The 16192-nt window shown below is 38.4% G+C and overlaps 1 protein-coding gene across 1 annotated transcript in view; it reads left to right on the top strand.

The window, feature by feature from the left end:
- Positions 1–16192, top strand: part of abcf1 (ATP-binding cassette, sub-family F (GCN20), member 1) — a 74046-nt gene that overhangs the window by 20934 nt on the left and 36920 nt on the right. Inside the window, exons 7-12 of the mRNA XM_043678024.1 lie at positions 934–1011; positions 2427–2504; positions 5183–5260; positions 7988–8077; positions 9594–9716; positions 14107–14220. Coding sequence (XP_043533959.1) covers positions 934–1011; positions 2427–2504; positions 5183–5260; positions 7988–8077; positions 9594–9716; positions 14107–14220 — 561 coding nt within the window. The remainder of the gene's footprint in view (positions 1–933; positions 1012–2426; positions 2505–5182; positions 5261–7987; positions 8078–9593; positions 9717–14106; positions 14221–16192) is intronic.

Here is a 16192-nt window from a genome sequence, read left to right as displayed (position 1 = left end):
TTACAAACGCACTCCAGGTTAAGAAATATCTCCTTAGCTTCCTCTTAGATTTATTTGTAATTAGTAACTAAAACCATGCTTTGCCATGACCTTTGCCATGAAACATTAAAGAGTTCAATGCTCAAGCAGCTGATAATATGCAGACAATATTAACTCTTGAAACCTTTCTTCATTCCTCCCCTCTATCACCACTGGACTGCCCATCTGGTTCCTTGATGATTGGAATTTTTCGATGTGGTGTGTTAGCCATATCTTCCCAGTTTATGACATTAAGGATTAAGACTCTTCAGAACCCCCTTGCAAATGCCTTTGAAGTTGAGCACAGATTATCCAGCAGGTTTGCTCTGAGTATCCATTAATCATGATAATAGAGCTGCACCTATATCAGTCTCAGCATCTTTACCGTCTCACTTTGTTATTTAGAATGCAAAAAGACACGGTGTAAAAAAAAAATTAACTGTGTCTCACATGAAAACCAAATAGTTTAAGTGCTGTAAATCAGAAATAACAAGAAAATATTCGGCAGGTCTGGCATTCTCTGTAGAGAGAGAAAGAATTGATGTTTCAGGTCTGCAGTCTTTCATTATGATATGGAAAGTTAGCTGTGGTGTATGTGAAAGATGGAAGGCAGGAAGAAGAACAATAGGCAAGGCCTAGGATAGGATTTCAAATGTATTAATTTGAAGAAAATCAGTGGAGCTCTCTTGGAGTGTTGGCCAATTTTTGTGCATCATTCATTATTCTTTTTAAAATAAAACTCACATCAATAAATTTGAGGTTATAGTTAAGATACAGGTGCTGCATTGAAAGGCAGTCCACTTCTGCAACATATTTAATTTAAAAAGAAATTTAAATGGAAAGTGAATTGGATTTTCCTTTTTTTTTCTTTTTCTGGACTTGCTTCCTTCCTTTCTGGTTCTTTTGCATTTACAGACTGCATTGAGTGAGAATCTGGGTAACCAGAAGCAAAGCAAAAAGGAAAAGAGAGAGTGTTCTGAGGGTAAACCACAGGTAACATGTCACTGCACAAAAGGCATGTTTTTTGACACATTGGGGTGCCTGGACTCTTTGTTTTTAACTTTTTCTCACCATCACAATCTGTTATGGAAATTACTTGGACACAATTTCGGTGACCAGGAGAGTGAGCATATTTCAAAAGGACACATTTTATCAAGAAAATCATTCCCTAAATGTTCTTGTTCATTTTAAAGCGTAAATCTTGTTTCATGGACTAATGTCCTCAATGTTGGGCTTCTCTGGTGTTCCTCTGTTGTAACTGAAAGTGATGGTGAGTGGTAGCTCCTCTACCTTGTCCAATCTGAATAAAATCCAAGTACTATGCATTCCCTCCATTGAGGTTTAGTTGTCCAGTTATGATTGCTGCTTTCACCAGAGCAGTCCAGCAGCTTTATTCAAGAATCTCTACAGCAGATGAGCAGTGTTTTTCGACCACTAACAGCCTATTCTATCAGTGTTTTCTTCTTACCCTTTATTTAAGGAGCAATGGTGTTCCTACTCATGATTTGCATTGTGACTAAGTACTTGATGCAGCTTTGGTGTGGTTTGTCCTGTTGTTAAATCCTCAAGATTTTTCTTTTGCATGGTTTTGCACACCTTTTATAATAAATAAAATCAACTTAGCACATTAGATTTTACCATGCATTTTATTTAACAGCAAGGTTTGAATCTATATTTTAAAAGCCAAATATAAAGTTGTTGACACTTGTTTGAAATTTGAATTATGGCATGAGAGAATCAAAAGTAACAATTGTAGTATTTTCAGTCAGGAGGGAAAGGTGAGAGTTTGGAAATCAAGAAGTTAAGATAGCTTTTTAATTGCAATTTCCTTTTGTTAACACTGGTTTTTGACTCATGGTGCTTTTAAAATAAACATAAATTTTGAGTCTGAAACAGACAAAATGTTGTTTGTGCATAGCAAGTAGGTCAGCATCTGAAAAGAGAAAAGACAGGCTCACATTCCAGATGCAGCGTATTTTAGAATTAAATCTATTTTTGGAGTTGAGAAGATTAGGGGAACAGAAAGAGGTGATCAACGTCTTGGTCAAATACCACACAACATGGCCCATAACAAATTCATTCTCTCACCTGTACTAAAGAGTGCAGTAACAGTACTTCTACTAACCACAATATCCCAAGCTAAGGAGAGTGAACCAGCACTTTTGCTCCTAATCCATTGACCTTGACTGTAAAGTTTCTACAGTTCACATTGATTGGGGATGAGATTTAACTTGACTGTTCAAGTACAATAGTACACAGAGTCTTCAGTGGGGAAGTAGAAAACATGGAAAAAGAGAATTTGTTATGAATTTAATGAGATTTTGGATACAAGTTGAAAATCTTGAGTGTCATTTGTTCATTTGTGCTGTTTGGGTTAATAGTAATTGTGTTGTCTTTATACTTCTTAGCCTGTACCTGAGGAAGGTAACAAGAAGCAAGGTAAAAAAGGCAATAAGGATGAAAGAGGAAAAACAAATGAGCAAAAGGTACAGTTCTCTTAATTATCTTGTGGCATGCCTGACTTAGAATTTTGGCCACTAGCGATGTTTTTAGTATTGGCAAATGACAAGTTACTTTTGGCTTTCCTGTACTAATGGTTATGTCTAAATAGATTGTGAAGATGGTGATGAACAGAGGATGATGTCCATTGAAGAACTGAATGATAAGATAAAATATTCAGTGTTTTTTTTCAGTGTTTGTCTTTGTGAATAAGGTTTGGGCATAAGTTATTTTAGAGGTGTGCTATAAAACCATGTTTCACTGGTTTATAGAAATGAAGGCTATCACTCACTTAAAAGGTTTAGCTTTAAATGGACTGGACTTTGTCGATGAAAGGCAGATTAACCACTTTTTAAAATGCTACTATTTCTGTTCTGTAGAAGTCTGAGGATGAATTGTCTCATCTCAGGCTTCAAAGTCATTGTGACTAACAGGAACTGTTTTCCTTATGAAGTATTGTTTCATAGGTAATTGACCATTTGTAAGAAGGCAGGAGATAACCAGCTTTATTTGTGAGAAATAAAAGGATAACTTTATTTCAAGTGTTTATTTATTAGAAATAGGTTTGATAGCTCTGTGGTGAGAGAAAAAAAATTAATATTTTGGGCTGATCATCTTTCATCAGAACTGCATGATTGGTTCTGAAGCAGGTCTGCATTGTTTCCCCATCATGACAAAGTATCATCGACCTGAAGCTTTAACTGTATTTTTCTCTCCATAGCTACTGGCTGACCACCTGAATATATCCATATTTTCTGTTTGTTTTTCAAGTTTTCAGCAACCACAGTATTTTGCTTTTGCTACAATCCTTAAAGAGCTGGATAGAATCTAAAATCCCATGGGAAACGTAACCTAATAGCAGTAGTAATATAGTTGAGAAGAAAATTGTAATTATTTAAATTTGATCACACTACTACTCAGTATGTATATTTGCTGTCTATAAAAGAAAATATCTTAACACTTCACATCAGGCCTGTTACCGTTTGCTGTTGCAAAATATTGCCAGTGTGTGGAAAATTCACTAACCAGTTATGACAACTTGGGTTTCCATTGTTAATCCCTGGTTTATGCTATTGTAGGAATATAAAGTGGTCAGGACAGACACCCTCATTGGACTATTTACAGAAGTGGTCAGAGCCACTGTAGCCAGGAGACTATGGAAAATGCAGTTGTGTTCTCTGTGCCTCATTCAGCCATTTTGCAATGAGCTAATTAATAGTTAGCAGTGTTCTGTAGCTTAAAAATGTGGAAAAGTGCAGCAGGTCAGGCAGCATCAAAGGAACAGGAGAATCGACGTTTCGGGCATAAGCCCTTCTTCAGGAATGAGGAGGGTGTTCTGTAGCTGATTATCTGCTTTAAGTTCTGCAGTGATAACTTGAGTATCTCAGATGCTTCTTTAGAAAGCTACCATTGAAGTGTTCCAAATGATCTTCTATATTAACTTTCAAAGGTTTGTGTCAATTACTTAGAAAGAAATAATTGTACAATTGTAGAAAATAGTTTGTTTTTGTTATTTGTATGCCAACAATTTTCATTAAGTTAATGGTGTTCAGCTGCTTGGCTTTAGGACAATTAGCAGTATGAGTTAGGACCACATATAGTCCTTTTGCTTTGCCATTTAATAAAATCATCCCTGATATGATTGTAATCTCAACTTCATGATCCCACCTGCTCTGATAACCTTGCAAGCAAAGATTCCAACTTTTTTTTAAAAGAGAAAATCTGGGAAATTCCAGAATTGATTAGTCTCTTGACTTGTCATGCTAGTACTTCACTGGAAGTGAATATCACAACTTCTTTATTCAATATGTGGATGTACCCACTAGAGAAGGAGCAAAACTTGACCTTTTGTGAAATAAGGAAAGTGATTGAGGTGTCTCAGGGGGCACTTTAAGTGACAAATTTTATTAGTTTTAAAATAGTTATGGAAAAGCATAGACCTGGTCTAAAAGTTAAAGTTCCAAATTGGAGTAAGGCCAATTTTGACTGTATTAAGCAGGAACTTTAAAAAAAATTCATTGGAGGAGGCTGTTTGCAGGTAAAGGGACTGTTGGAAAGTGGAGGCCTTTTAAAAAAAGATAATGAGAGTTCAGAGACCGAGTGTATTCCTGTTAGTGTGAAGGGCAAGACTGGTAGGTGTATGGCACGTATGAATAGCTGAGATTGAGTGAATCCCTAGAAGATGGGGAGAGGCTGAACAGGCTGGGGCTTTTTTTCCCTGGAGTGTCGGAGGCTGAGGGGTTACCTTACAGAGGTTTATAAAATCATGAGATATCTGGAGGAGGGTTTTCCCCCCAGGGTAGGTGTGTCCAAAACGAGAGGGCAAAGTTGAGAGTGGAAAGACTTAAAAGGGACTTAAGGGGTAATGTTTTCACGCAGAGATCGAGCTGCCAGAGGTGGTGGAGGTGAGTACAAATGCAGCATTTGAGAGGAATCTGGATTAGTATATGAATAAGAAGGGTTTAGGAGGAATCTATGCCAAATGCTGTCATATGAGACTTGATCAGTTGAGGATATCTGGTCAGCATGGATGACTTGGACCGAAGGGTTTGCTTCTCTGCTGTATATCTCTGACTCTGTAATCACCTGTGCTTGGGTCAAATCAATGTAGAGCAAATGCAAGTTCATGAGGAATTTAGTTTGAGCACAATGCTTTCTGCTGCAGGTAGAATCTGAAGATGAAGAAGAAGAAAAGTCAAGCAAGAAAAGTAAAAAGGTGGAGAAATCAAAAGCAAAGCAAAAGGTAGATGGATCGGGCTTGTAAAATGTAAACATAAGGTTCAATGTTCAGTTAACCGTATATTTAATTATTCTTAATTTGTATAAGAAGAAGAATAAGCAATTCAGTTCCAGAATTCTGTTCCACCATTCAGTTAGATATGGCTACCCTAATTAGTAGCATTTTCTCAGAGGCATGTGCCATATCTTTTGAGACCCATGCCAAAACACACACAATCAATCTCTGTTGTCACTGCTTAACTGGAAAGGCTGTGTCCCACTGTTCCCAAACTGTCACAAAATGTATGAATATGTGAAATCCAAATGGGGCCATAAAAATAACTGAATTGCTTGACTGACTACTACTCAAGACCAAAGCAATTCACACCAAGTTTGGTCTGTAATAATAAAAGAAACTACTTATTTTGATCCATTTAACTTTAGCAAGAAAAGAAAGGATCTATTTGCTGCGATGTAACTTACAACTTTAAATAAAAACCTCTTCAAGACCCCTAAATACACACTTTCTAATCATGATTATGGGAGTCAAACGGTTTAACACATTCTTTTTCCGTACAGTATGTAGACATAAAGTAAATAAAATGCCAACAAGACCACAAGGTGGAATGCAGCCCAATTTCCAAATCAGTTTGTAGTCCTAGAAGAGAAAATATTTGTTTGTTTACAGTCTTGAAAACTCAAATAGCCTTTGCTATTTTGGGAAGAAAGTTCCATATTTGGGTGAAGAAGTGCCATCTGAGTTGACTTCCATCTCGTTTTTAGCATAGCGTTGTCTTGCTTTAAATTCCCTGACCAATGGAACCCTTTAAATGTCCAATTAAATTCCTTTTCACTATTGAAGAATGTTGGTTAGACCACCAATCATAAATACATAGCATGTTTCTGCAACCTGCCCTTATTATTTAATTTTATGAGCCCAATGGTTTGACCATTTATGGGTTTTCCTCTTCCAAGACAAACATATTTTTAATTGGGTTTAATATACATCTAAATTATGTTTCTACATATGGAATTCATTTATCCTGTTGATTTTTTTTGTTTGTTGATTACATTTTCTGTATTATTGGTTTGATGAAATTGGCAAGAATATTATTGAATGAAAACGTACTGCAATTATACTGAACCTATACTTATGTGCAAGTGTAAAAGCTGGATATGTTGATTGAACTCTTGCATTCGAAGATTCTATAGACGTACAAATTATTAAGGATTTCAGTGATTGAAATTTGCGCACAATTTGCTATGAATTGAACTTGATACCTTGTTCAAAAACTGCAAACATTTTTATCCTTTAATGGGATGTGAGCATTGCTGGCAAGGCCAGCATTTGTGATCCAGCTGGGGGTTCCTTTGAATTAAGCCATTTCAGAGGGCAGTTAAAGCTCAATCACGTTGTTGTGGCTCTGGAGTTTTGTGGATGGCAGAAGAGGTCAGGAAGGCAGATTTCCTTCTCTAATGGGCATTAGTGAACCAGATGGCCTTTTACAAAAATAAATGCTGTTTCATGGTTAGCATTTGAGACTAGCTTTCACTTAGAGTTTTTTTTAATTAATCAAACTTGAATTTCATCGACCACTGTAGTGGGGTTTAAACACGAATCCCCAGAGCATCAGTTTATGCCTCAAGCTTGAGTCCAATGACATTGCCACTCGGCCACTATCTTCCCCTTTGGATTAAATTGTAAAAATAATTCTTCAGTACAGTTTCAACATTGTTAGCTAAACCAGCATTGTTCCCTTGAGAAGGTAGTGGTGCGCTGTCTTCTTGAAATGCCACAGTCCATGTGGTGTAGGGACACATACAATGATGTTAGGAAGGGGATTCCAGAATTTTGACCCAGTGGCAGTGAAGTAACAGTGATATCATTCTCGCTGTGTGGCATACAGGGGAACTTGTAGGTGGTGATGCTCCATGTATCTGCTATCATTTTCCTTCTTGGTAGTAGTGGTCTTGGAGTTTGGAAGGTGCTGTCGAGAGACTTTGATCAGCTAATGTAGTGCATCTTGATGATGATGTATACTGCTGTATTGTGCATCATTATTGGAGAAAGTGAATGTTCAAGGTGGTGTGCCAGTAGAGTGAAATAGTTTGTCTTTTGTGGCCTTTTGTCCCGCCTTTTTTTTTGTTTCCTGTTTCGTGCAGTATTAATGACACTCGATTACAAGTTGTATGATGTCACCTCAACCAATGGCAGCAGGTTATATCAGTTTAATGGGAACAGAAGTTTCTGATTGTTAAAAATAATTTTCCAGTATAGTGTGTCTGGGGGCTAAGTGATGCACAGTGACTTTATAGCACTATTAACCAGACTTCAAATTTTCATGCGAGTGCATAGATTTGTTATCATGAGATAGTTTCTGCAAGCCCATTCCCTCAAAATTTCTTGAGGTACCTAGGGTTACGGAAACAAGGCACCAGTGTAAATTTAATGCGCACGTGTAGGCGAAAGACCTCAGAAAGTACTAGACACAGGATGTTCTCCTAAACACTGAACAAATAAAGAGTGAACTTAAAAATTGCCCATAGTGTTAGGTGCATTAGTCAGAGGTAAATATAGGGTAGGGGACTGGGTGTGGGTAGGTTACTCTTCGGAAGGTCAGTGGGGAACTTTTGGGCCGAAAGGCCTGTTCCCATAGGGAATCTAATCTAATCTAATCTTAAAAGCGACTTTATAGGTAATATTACATTCAAAAGGAATTAACTAGACTTTCTCATTTGATTTTCATCATAGGCATTCTCTGACAACGATGAGGAGCTAGAGGAAGAGCAGGAAAAGTGGCCTAAAAAAGGAAAAAACACAAAAGCTAAAGGAAAGCACAAGGTTAAAAAAAAAGTGAAACATCTATGGTTATAGTTAGTCATGGTCACTTAAATATGGGTACGAACCAGTTATATAAATGGCCAATCTTTGCTAAGGAAGAGATCAAATGGCCACCACTCTCCATTCCCAGTGCCATGATTTACAACACTTGATTTACAACACTAGAAGCAAAGGCTTGTTATGTTTGATATGATGCTTTTCTGTTAATATATTCTTGAGATGCAAGTATTTCTGGTATTTTATCTCCAGAAAGGCACAATTTCTTTTTATTTTGTTAATTCGTTCAGGGAATGTAGACTTTGCTATCTGGGCAATTTATTACCTTAGTTACCCTTGGGGTAATGAGCTGCACTTCTGAACTATTGTAGTTTTGTGAAAGTACTGACCATGCTGTTAGAGAGTCAGTTCCAAGATTTTGACTCTGTGACACTGAAGGAACAATGATGTAGTTCCATGTCAAGATGGTGCATGACCTAGAGAGGAATGGTGATGTTTCCACATATTTCCATGAACTTATTTGACTTGTTTAAATACACATCTTGCCCTTCCCCACTCCTGAGCTGTGAGTACAGTTAGTATTGTAACTGTTTGTAAGGCTAAACATAATGTAAAAACAGCATTTCTGCTTAAATCATATCCAAATCTGCATGGCTGAGTTGTCAAACCTTGATGTGGAAGTAAGATTAGTACCTTAAGGCGGAGGATTTGAAGCTGATGATGCGAAATGTAGAGGCGTTTTCAGTTCTCAGCTAGGCAAGCACACAGAACTGTAACTAAATCTTGTTTTCACTTTGTTGATTAAATGACCTTCTCAACAATTTTCATAATGTTGATCAGTTATGTAATTTGGTACGGTCAAGTGACTGTTATATGGGTTTTAGGCAAAATCTCATATTTCCAAAATAAGAGTATGATCGATACATATATCATCGGTTGAAATTAAACAGTTCTGACTACATAGACTGTCATATTTACATCCCTTATATGATTTTGTGTCGAAGTTCATCAAGCATGGATTCACAAACTACAAAAATTAAGTTTGATTTTCCAAACTGTTAAGTTCTGTTATGTAGCAATTTCCTTGACATCCTGAGCAAGGTATAGGAAAAAATGATTGGGCTTTGTGCATCTGTGAGGAAAGTACATGCATGAGAGCCTCTCATGAACCCAGAATTAATTTTATCTGTGTTGTCAAAAAGCATGCCAACTAATCGTCTAATCATTGCAAGTAGGAATGGCTACGAAAGATGTAAATAGAGAATGTGTAATGCCCAAGGAATAGGATCCCACAATTAACCTTTTGATGAGATGGATTGCTTCTCAATGACAGGAATCACTTTTAAGCTGTTTCGTATCATAGAGTATCGGCCTCTTGTGATTACTCACAAGTACATAGCACAATACCAAAAAAAGACTGACGGGAACTTTGGAAATGTCAACTAAGCTAATTTGAGTTTTGCATGCAGAATGAAATTTGGCAATAGTAAAATTAATTTAACTTTGTTGTTCCAAACAGCCTGTAAATGCCTTTGCTGCCCTAGAAGTGGAGAAGGAGCTGGAGGAAGATGAAGATCTGGAGGTTGAGAACGAAGAGGATATATCCCAGTCAAAGGGTTCCAAAGACAATTCAAAAGTCAAGGTGCATATATTAGAACATAAGCAACTTTATATTTGCCAGGTCTGTGAATACTGCATTAAAAATTTAGATGTTTCTGGCTAGGGATAATTGCTCAGCCCAGCAGCAAGTTAGAATGTTAACAGGAGTCAGTAACTCCTGTTATGTTAGTGATACTTTGACTAATTAAAAACCATGGAACATGTTTTCTCCCAGCAATTATATTCTGAATTATTTTGCTCACTTCTTGTGTGTACTTTACATTTGATTAAAATCTGTTTGATTTTATAGATCTGGATCATTTCTAGCAGTAGCAGCCCAGTATAGTGGAACATTTCTGTGAACAAGAGAGGGTAGTAGGAGGAATTAAATGCAGCAAGTAAATGGAGCTTGTATATTAGGTAGATAGCAAGGAGGTTTTTAAAGGTAGAGTGATTAAACAAGCAAGTGGAACACAAGTGACAGAAAGGAGAGCAGTGGTGTGAGTGGTACATTGCTTAGGATAGGCACGTGATTTGGATGAACAGAATGTTCAAGTGTAAGTGTTAAAGGCGGGGGGGGAAGAAGTTGTACATTCAATTCCCTGAATTTTTGGGCGAGTGGAATGATATTTCAAATATATGTATATAAGTTTATGTTACTACTTCGATCAGCTTGTTACTCAATGGAATGAGGTAAATTAAGTCTTTATGCATCAAATACTGAGTGAGTGTTAAAAGATTAAATTTAGTTAACAGATGGCATAGTGGTAATAATGCGGGACCAGTAATGTAGAGGCCTAGGCTATTTCTCGGGCACCCAAAGAACCAATGGAATTTAATCACTAAATCTAGGATCAAAAGTTCATCTCAATAATGATGACTGCGAAACTACCAGGTTGTGGTTAAAAACTCATTTGGTCCACTGATGTTCTTCACGGATTGACTCTTGACTGCCATATGAGCAGGTCTACAAAACTTTTCTCATTTGTAGCAAATCACTACAGAAAAGTTGAAAAGGAAACAAACTAGATGGACTATCCATCATTGATCTAGACATCAGAAACAAATAGCAAATCCTGCCCAGTCAGCTCCTACAAACATTACTAACATCTCAAGAGCTGTTCCAGACTGATTATGCACCAGTTTTGCATGGTCATTTTCACCAGTTTATACCTTACGTCCGATGTCCTAGGTGCTTTAAGATCAAGATCTTGGCAGGTCAAGATTTGGCAGAAGTGTCAACACAATATTTTTATAGTTAGGGTATTTTCATGGGGTCCTGAACATTATCTGCAAAACAAATTAAATCTCATGGCATCTTCTGATTACCATGTCATCCACTGCTCTTCCTCAGCTGATAAAACTGTACTCTCCCATTTTGAACACCACTTGAAAGCAGCGCTGAAGATACCAAAGACACAGAAGGTGCACATGATGTGGGATATCAATTCCCATCATCAATAGTAGCTTCGTAGCATCACCTACTGACAGGTCTGAAAGGCCCAATCAGATTGGCTAGAGGTTCTGCAACAAGCTGTGAGGAATCTAGAGTGACCACCAAATAGTTCTTCTGGAAATGAAAACCTAGTCTTCACACTAGGATCATGCTGTGTCACACAATCATCCTACTAAGTGGAATAAAACTGGACATCCCTGAGGCATTGTGGGTCATCAGCAGCAATAGAATTGTATTTGATAACAAATTAATCTTGTGGTCAGGCATATCCTTTAACCATCAAACTAGAAAATCAACATAGTTCAATGAGGAGTAAAGACAGCAATATCATCCATGTAATTCAAAATTGCCCAGGGATGTCCTGTCTGTAAAAAAAAAAAGGACAAATCCAGTCTGGCCAATTCCGACCCCATCAGCCTGCACTTAAACGTAAGAAAGGTCATGGAAGGTGTAATTAATAATGCTATTAAGTGGTACTTGCACAGCACAAATCTCATGCTCAGTTTGTATTCTGTCAGGGCCACGAGTTGCTAACTTCATTGGAACCTTCGTCCAAAATGGAGAAAGGTTAATTTCAGCAGGCGAAATGAGAGTAACTGCCCTTGACAGGCAGGATTTGATGTAGTGTGGCACCAAGATACCTGAACAAAATAGGAAGTAAGTGGGAATTGCGAGGAAATTTCTCATTTGGAGTGATATATGACAGAAATTTTGATAGTGATTATTGGAAGTAAATCATTTTGGCTAAAGACATTGCTGCAAAGATTCCTCAGGTCCAACCATCTACAGCTGCTTTATCAATTGCATAATATCCATTGTGAAGTCAGGAACACTAATTTCACTGATGACTGCTGTTTTTAGCATCCTTTATGACTCTTTAGATACTGAAGCAGTCCAACTCGATATGTAGCAAGACTTAAACATTTTCAAGCTTGGACTGACAATTGGCAAGAAATAGTTGTGCCACACTTGTGCCAGGTACTGTGTGACTCCAATGAGAGCCAATCTCCCCATGACGTTTGACAGCGTTACCATCCGCCATAGCTAAACCTCCTCCTGTCAAAAACCTGCAGTTGCATTCGACCAGAAACCTAATTGGACCACCCATATAAATATACCAATTGCAACTGTCGGCCAGAGTTTCGGTGTTTATTGTGAATAACTCACCTGAGTACCTCAAAACTGCGCACCATTTGTATGGCACAAGAAGGCTTCCCGCTGGCCTGGAGGAATGCAGATCCAATAATGTTCGAGAAGCTTAAAACCATCCAGGACAAAAGCAACCTATCGATAGATACTCGTCAGCTACTAATTCCTTCTCCAGTGATAGAGTCATAGCAGTCTGCATCATATATAGCACCTTACCAAGCCTCCTTTTTCAACATTTTTCAAGTCCGTGACTGCCATTATATAGAACACAAGTGCACGTTTCATCTCACTGGGGTAGCATGCTGGAAATTGAGCCCTGCTGTTTCTGGTATCATTACAAAAGTTAAAGATTTCATAAAGTATTTAAAATTCTCCATTGGCAAGTCGTTTAGACCCAGGTTTACAGGAACAGGTTTCTGTACTGAACTTTGAATAAATAGTCATCCTTCATAGATTCTAGTTACAGATAAACAATTATGAGCCATTGATATGTAATTCAACTTGATAAAACATTAACTTCCCTTTCTTATATATACAGACAGAGAAAAATAAACATGGGTGCTTTAGATGGAGGGAAAGATCAGAAAGGCAATTTGGGTCCTTGTCCACAGGGTTCACTGAGATGATCAGTTTTGCTTAAGATTTGCTGCTCCTTGATTGTGCCATTTCAGTTACTTTTGTTTGCAGGAGGCAAGAAATAGATACTGTTTCACACTTACAAAAAGTCACTGCTCACAGCAATTGATGAAGGGAAATAAATAGGGTTTTATTCCAGGCTTGAGGGCATTCTTATTGCAGAGAGAATGACAACCCTTCATTTCCAGAGGTCTGATGGCTCTGATCCAAATATTCACACCTACAAGCTGTTCAGCTGTCTGGGAGACGGAAGGCTTCATCATCAACAATAGGTCACTCATTAACAAATTAATCAGCTGCATATTGCTGGCCAAATCACATCTCTTGACTGCAACTGGACTTCCCTGACTGCTTGAACAAATGAGTGTAAACAGCACTTAGAATTTGTCAGGTAACTTGGATTTAAACAATCCTTTCCATAGTCCTTGGTTTTTTCCACTTCAGACAAGTCAAAAATACAGAAAAATAAGATTTGTCTTTTACGTGCAGCAGACGCTGCTCCACCACCTGAAATTTCCACTCCAGGAGGTACACCATCTGAGCCTAGAGCTGCATTGCTGTTCCTTCACTGTGTTATTGGATTCAAAGTCTGGAACTCTCTTCCTGACAGACTATGCATGTACCTACACCAGTTGGACAGCAGCGGTTCAAGAAATTGACTTGCTATTGTCTTCCCAAGGACAGTTACTGATGGGCAACTTAGGCTGGACTTGTTCCATAAAGTTTATAATTGCATGAAGTACCTTTGAAAAAAATGACATTTTCCCCATTTTGCACAGATGGGTCAGAGCCAGCGTAGCCCTAGCTGGGCAAGCAGTGTGAAACTTACTGTGCTCTCTTCATTTGGTTGTATAGTTGGAGCTGGTTGCGTTCCAGCAAGTCCTCAACATATTTAGGAATTCCTGGTTCTTAGCTCTGCCAAAGCTCCTTTAATTAAATTGAATATGGGTGTTTTTTTTAAGGACACTTCAGAGTCGAACACATTCAAGCTAATAAGTTCTCAGCAGCTTAATGTTGAGAGATTTCAAATATAGTAGTTTTCTTTTAAGCTGACGTAAAACAAACATTTGGACTGAACTCAGAACAAAGGATAAGTTATATTTCTGTTCCTTCTACAATGTGAGAAGGTTATACATGCACAACTCGAACCCACAAGCCTCCTGAGGTTTTTTTTTACTCCCTGATAATGCAGATTGAAGCTAGTGAAGACGAAATGGAAATGGATGAAAAGGCTGCGAAGGAGAAGGCAACAGATGACAAATATGCCAATATGAGCAAAAAGGAGAAAAAGAAACTGAAGAAACAGGTAAGAATTATATTACCTTTTTTTACACTTAAGCATTTCTATTTTGTAGTCCTTGGAAAAATCTGAAACTGAGCTGTGCTGCATTTCACCCGAGTGAAAAGGAGGGATTAGTTTGTTGCCCGCATGTGGTACTTTAATAATTTACTGTGCTCCTAACATCTGCAAAGTTGAATTCTATGGTACCAGACAGTTGTGACCAGAAAGCAAAACCAAGGCTTTAACCAAAGCGAATGCTACAGTTTACTTTGGTAGCAAAAACAAGAAGGACAATTATTATTTGAAAGATGATAAATTAGGAAAGTAGCGATACAACACAATGTGAGTGTCCTTGTGCACCGGTCTCTGAAAGTGAGCGTGCAAGTGCAGCAAGCAGTGGCGACCTTCAAAGAAAGAAATTTGAATACAGAAGCAAGGATGTCTTGCTACATTTGTGAGACCATACTTGGAGCATTGTATGTAGTTTTGGTCTCCTTAGGTGAGGAAGGATGTTCTGGCTGCAGAAGGCGTGTACCTAAGGTTTGACAGATTCCTGGGATGACAGGCGTGAAGAGAGCCTGGATCAGTTAGGACTGTATTGCCTGCAAGAATGAAGGTGGGGCTTCTTGGGACTAGACAGGGTAAAGGCAGAAAGCGTGTTCTCAGTGAATGGGGAGTCCAGAACCAGCGTTCACAATCTCAGGATTCGGAGTAGGCTGTTTAGGACTGAGATGAGGAGAAGTTTCTTCACCCAGAGAGTCATGAGCCTGTGGAATTCTCTGCCACTGAAAGCAGTTGAGGCCAGAACATTAAATACTTTCAAGGAGTTAAATATATTTCTTAGGACTAAATGGATCAAAGGATATGGGTTAAACGTGGGAACAGGGTACTCCATAGGATGATCAGTCATGATTATATTGAATGGTGGAGCAAGAATAAAAGGCTGAATAGCTTACTCCTGTTCCTATTGGATTTACATTAGGAGTTAATGTGCCTCTTCATGCCTTTTTTTTGTGTGCTCCAAGAGGAACTGGTCCCACATCCACAATGTGTTATTGCAATTTCTAGCACTAAATGAAAGGAAGGTACCACGTTGAGCACTCAAGTTGTTCTCTCACATATGCGCAACAATGCAAAGAAAGTTAAAGGTGCCATGATTACTCATCCATCCAGTGGCTTTAGATATTATTATGTGCATGCTTGTGATGGTACCACGTGTGGATCTTTTGGGGGCAGGAGTTCAAGATGTGGACAGTGGTCTGATTTGCACAACACAGTCACAATTTTACTTGTGGAACAGTGACCACAGCTTCCCTGGCCTGTTGTCCAGTGATACCAGGTTGCTTTGATTTTCATTGGAAGGTTGAAACCTGGGCTTTGAGTTAGGTCATTTACCTATTTTCAGTTAACTGGGAGATGGCACCGTGATCAATTATGAGGGGAGTGACTTGTGCTCCACGAGGTTTGGGGGGGGGGGGTCTTTTAATGAGTGTGCTTTGTTGGCACTCGGTTCGGTGGTGTACTTTGGAAGGATGTTTTATCCTGTGGACTCAAGATGTTTAAGTCTGCTTGAGCTGGAAGTCGTTCAAGTTGCGTTGGCCTCTGTTGAAATTGCCCTCATGCTATCCCATAGGTGTAAGTGTACCATGTTTGTGTGTATTGTTCTTAGTCCCATTGAGAACCATTACTGTGCTATTGGATAGATTAGGTAATTGAAGCCATGCATAGCATGGTCATTCTATTATGCTGAAATGGTACCTGCTAATTTTTGTCTGAGATCCACTTTCACCTTGACTTTGGCTGGGTGGTGTTCTGTTGTTGTTAGCTGTTATGTCAAGGAGTTTTTGGCATTGGGTCTTGCATGATTGATTGACCACAGACTGGATGTGATCTTTTTTCCTGCCCTTTCTGCATGGCTGAAAGAACAGTCTTGGCAAGATTTGGTCAAAGTCGACATTTTTTGAATGAGACTTCCAGGGTGCACAGATCTTTAATG

The sequence above is a fragment of the Chiloscyllium plagiosum genome, chromosome 37, assembly GCF_004010195.1.
Source record: "Chiloscyllium plagiosum isolate BGI_BamShark_2017 chromosome 37, ASM401019v2, whole genome shotgun sequence".
NCBI classification, from domain to species: Eukaryota; Metazoa; Chordata; class Chondrichthyes; order Orectolobiformes; family Hemiscylliidae; genus Chiloscyllium; species Chiloscyllium plagiosum.
Note: the sequence above shows the minus strand (reverse complement) of the source record. Positions and strands in the feature narration are given on the sequence as shown.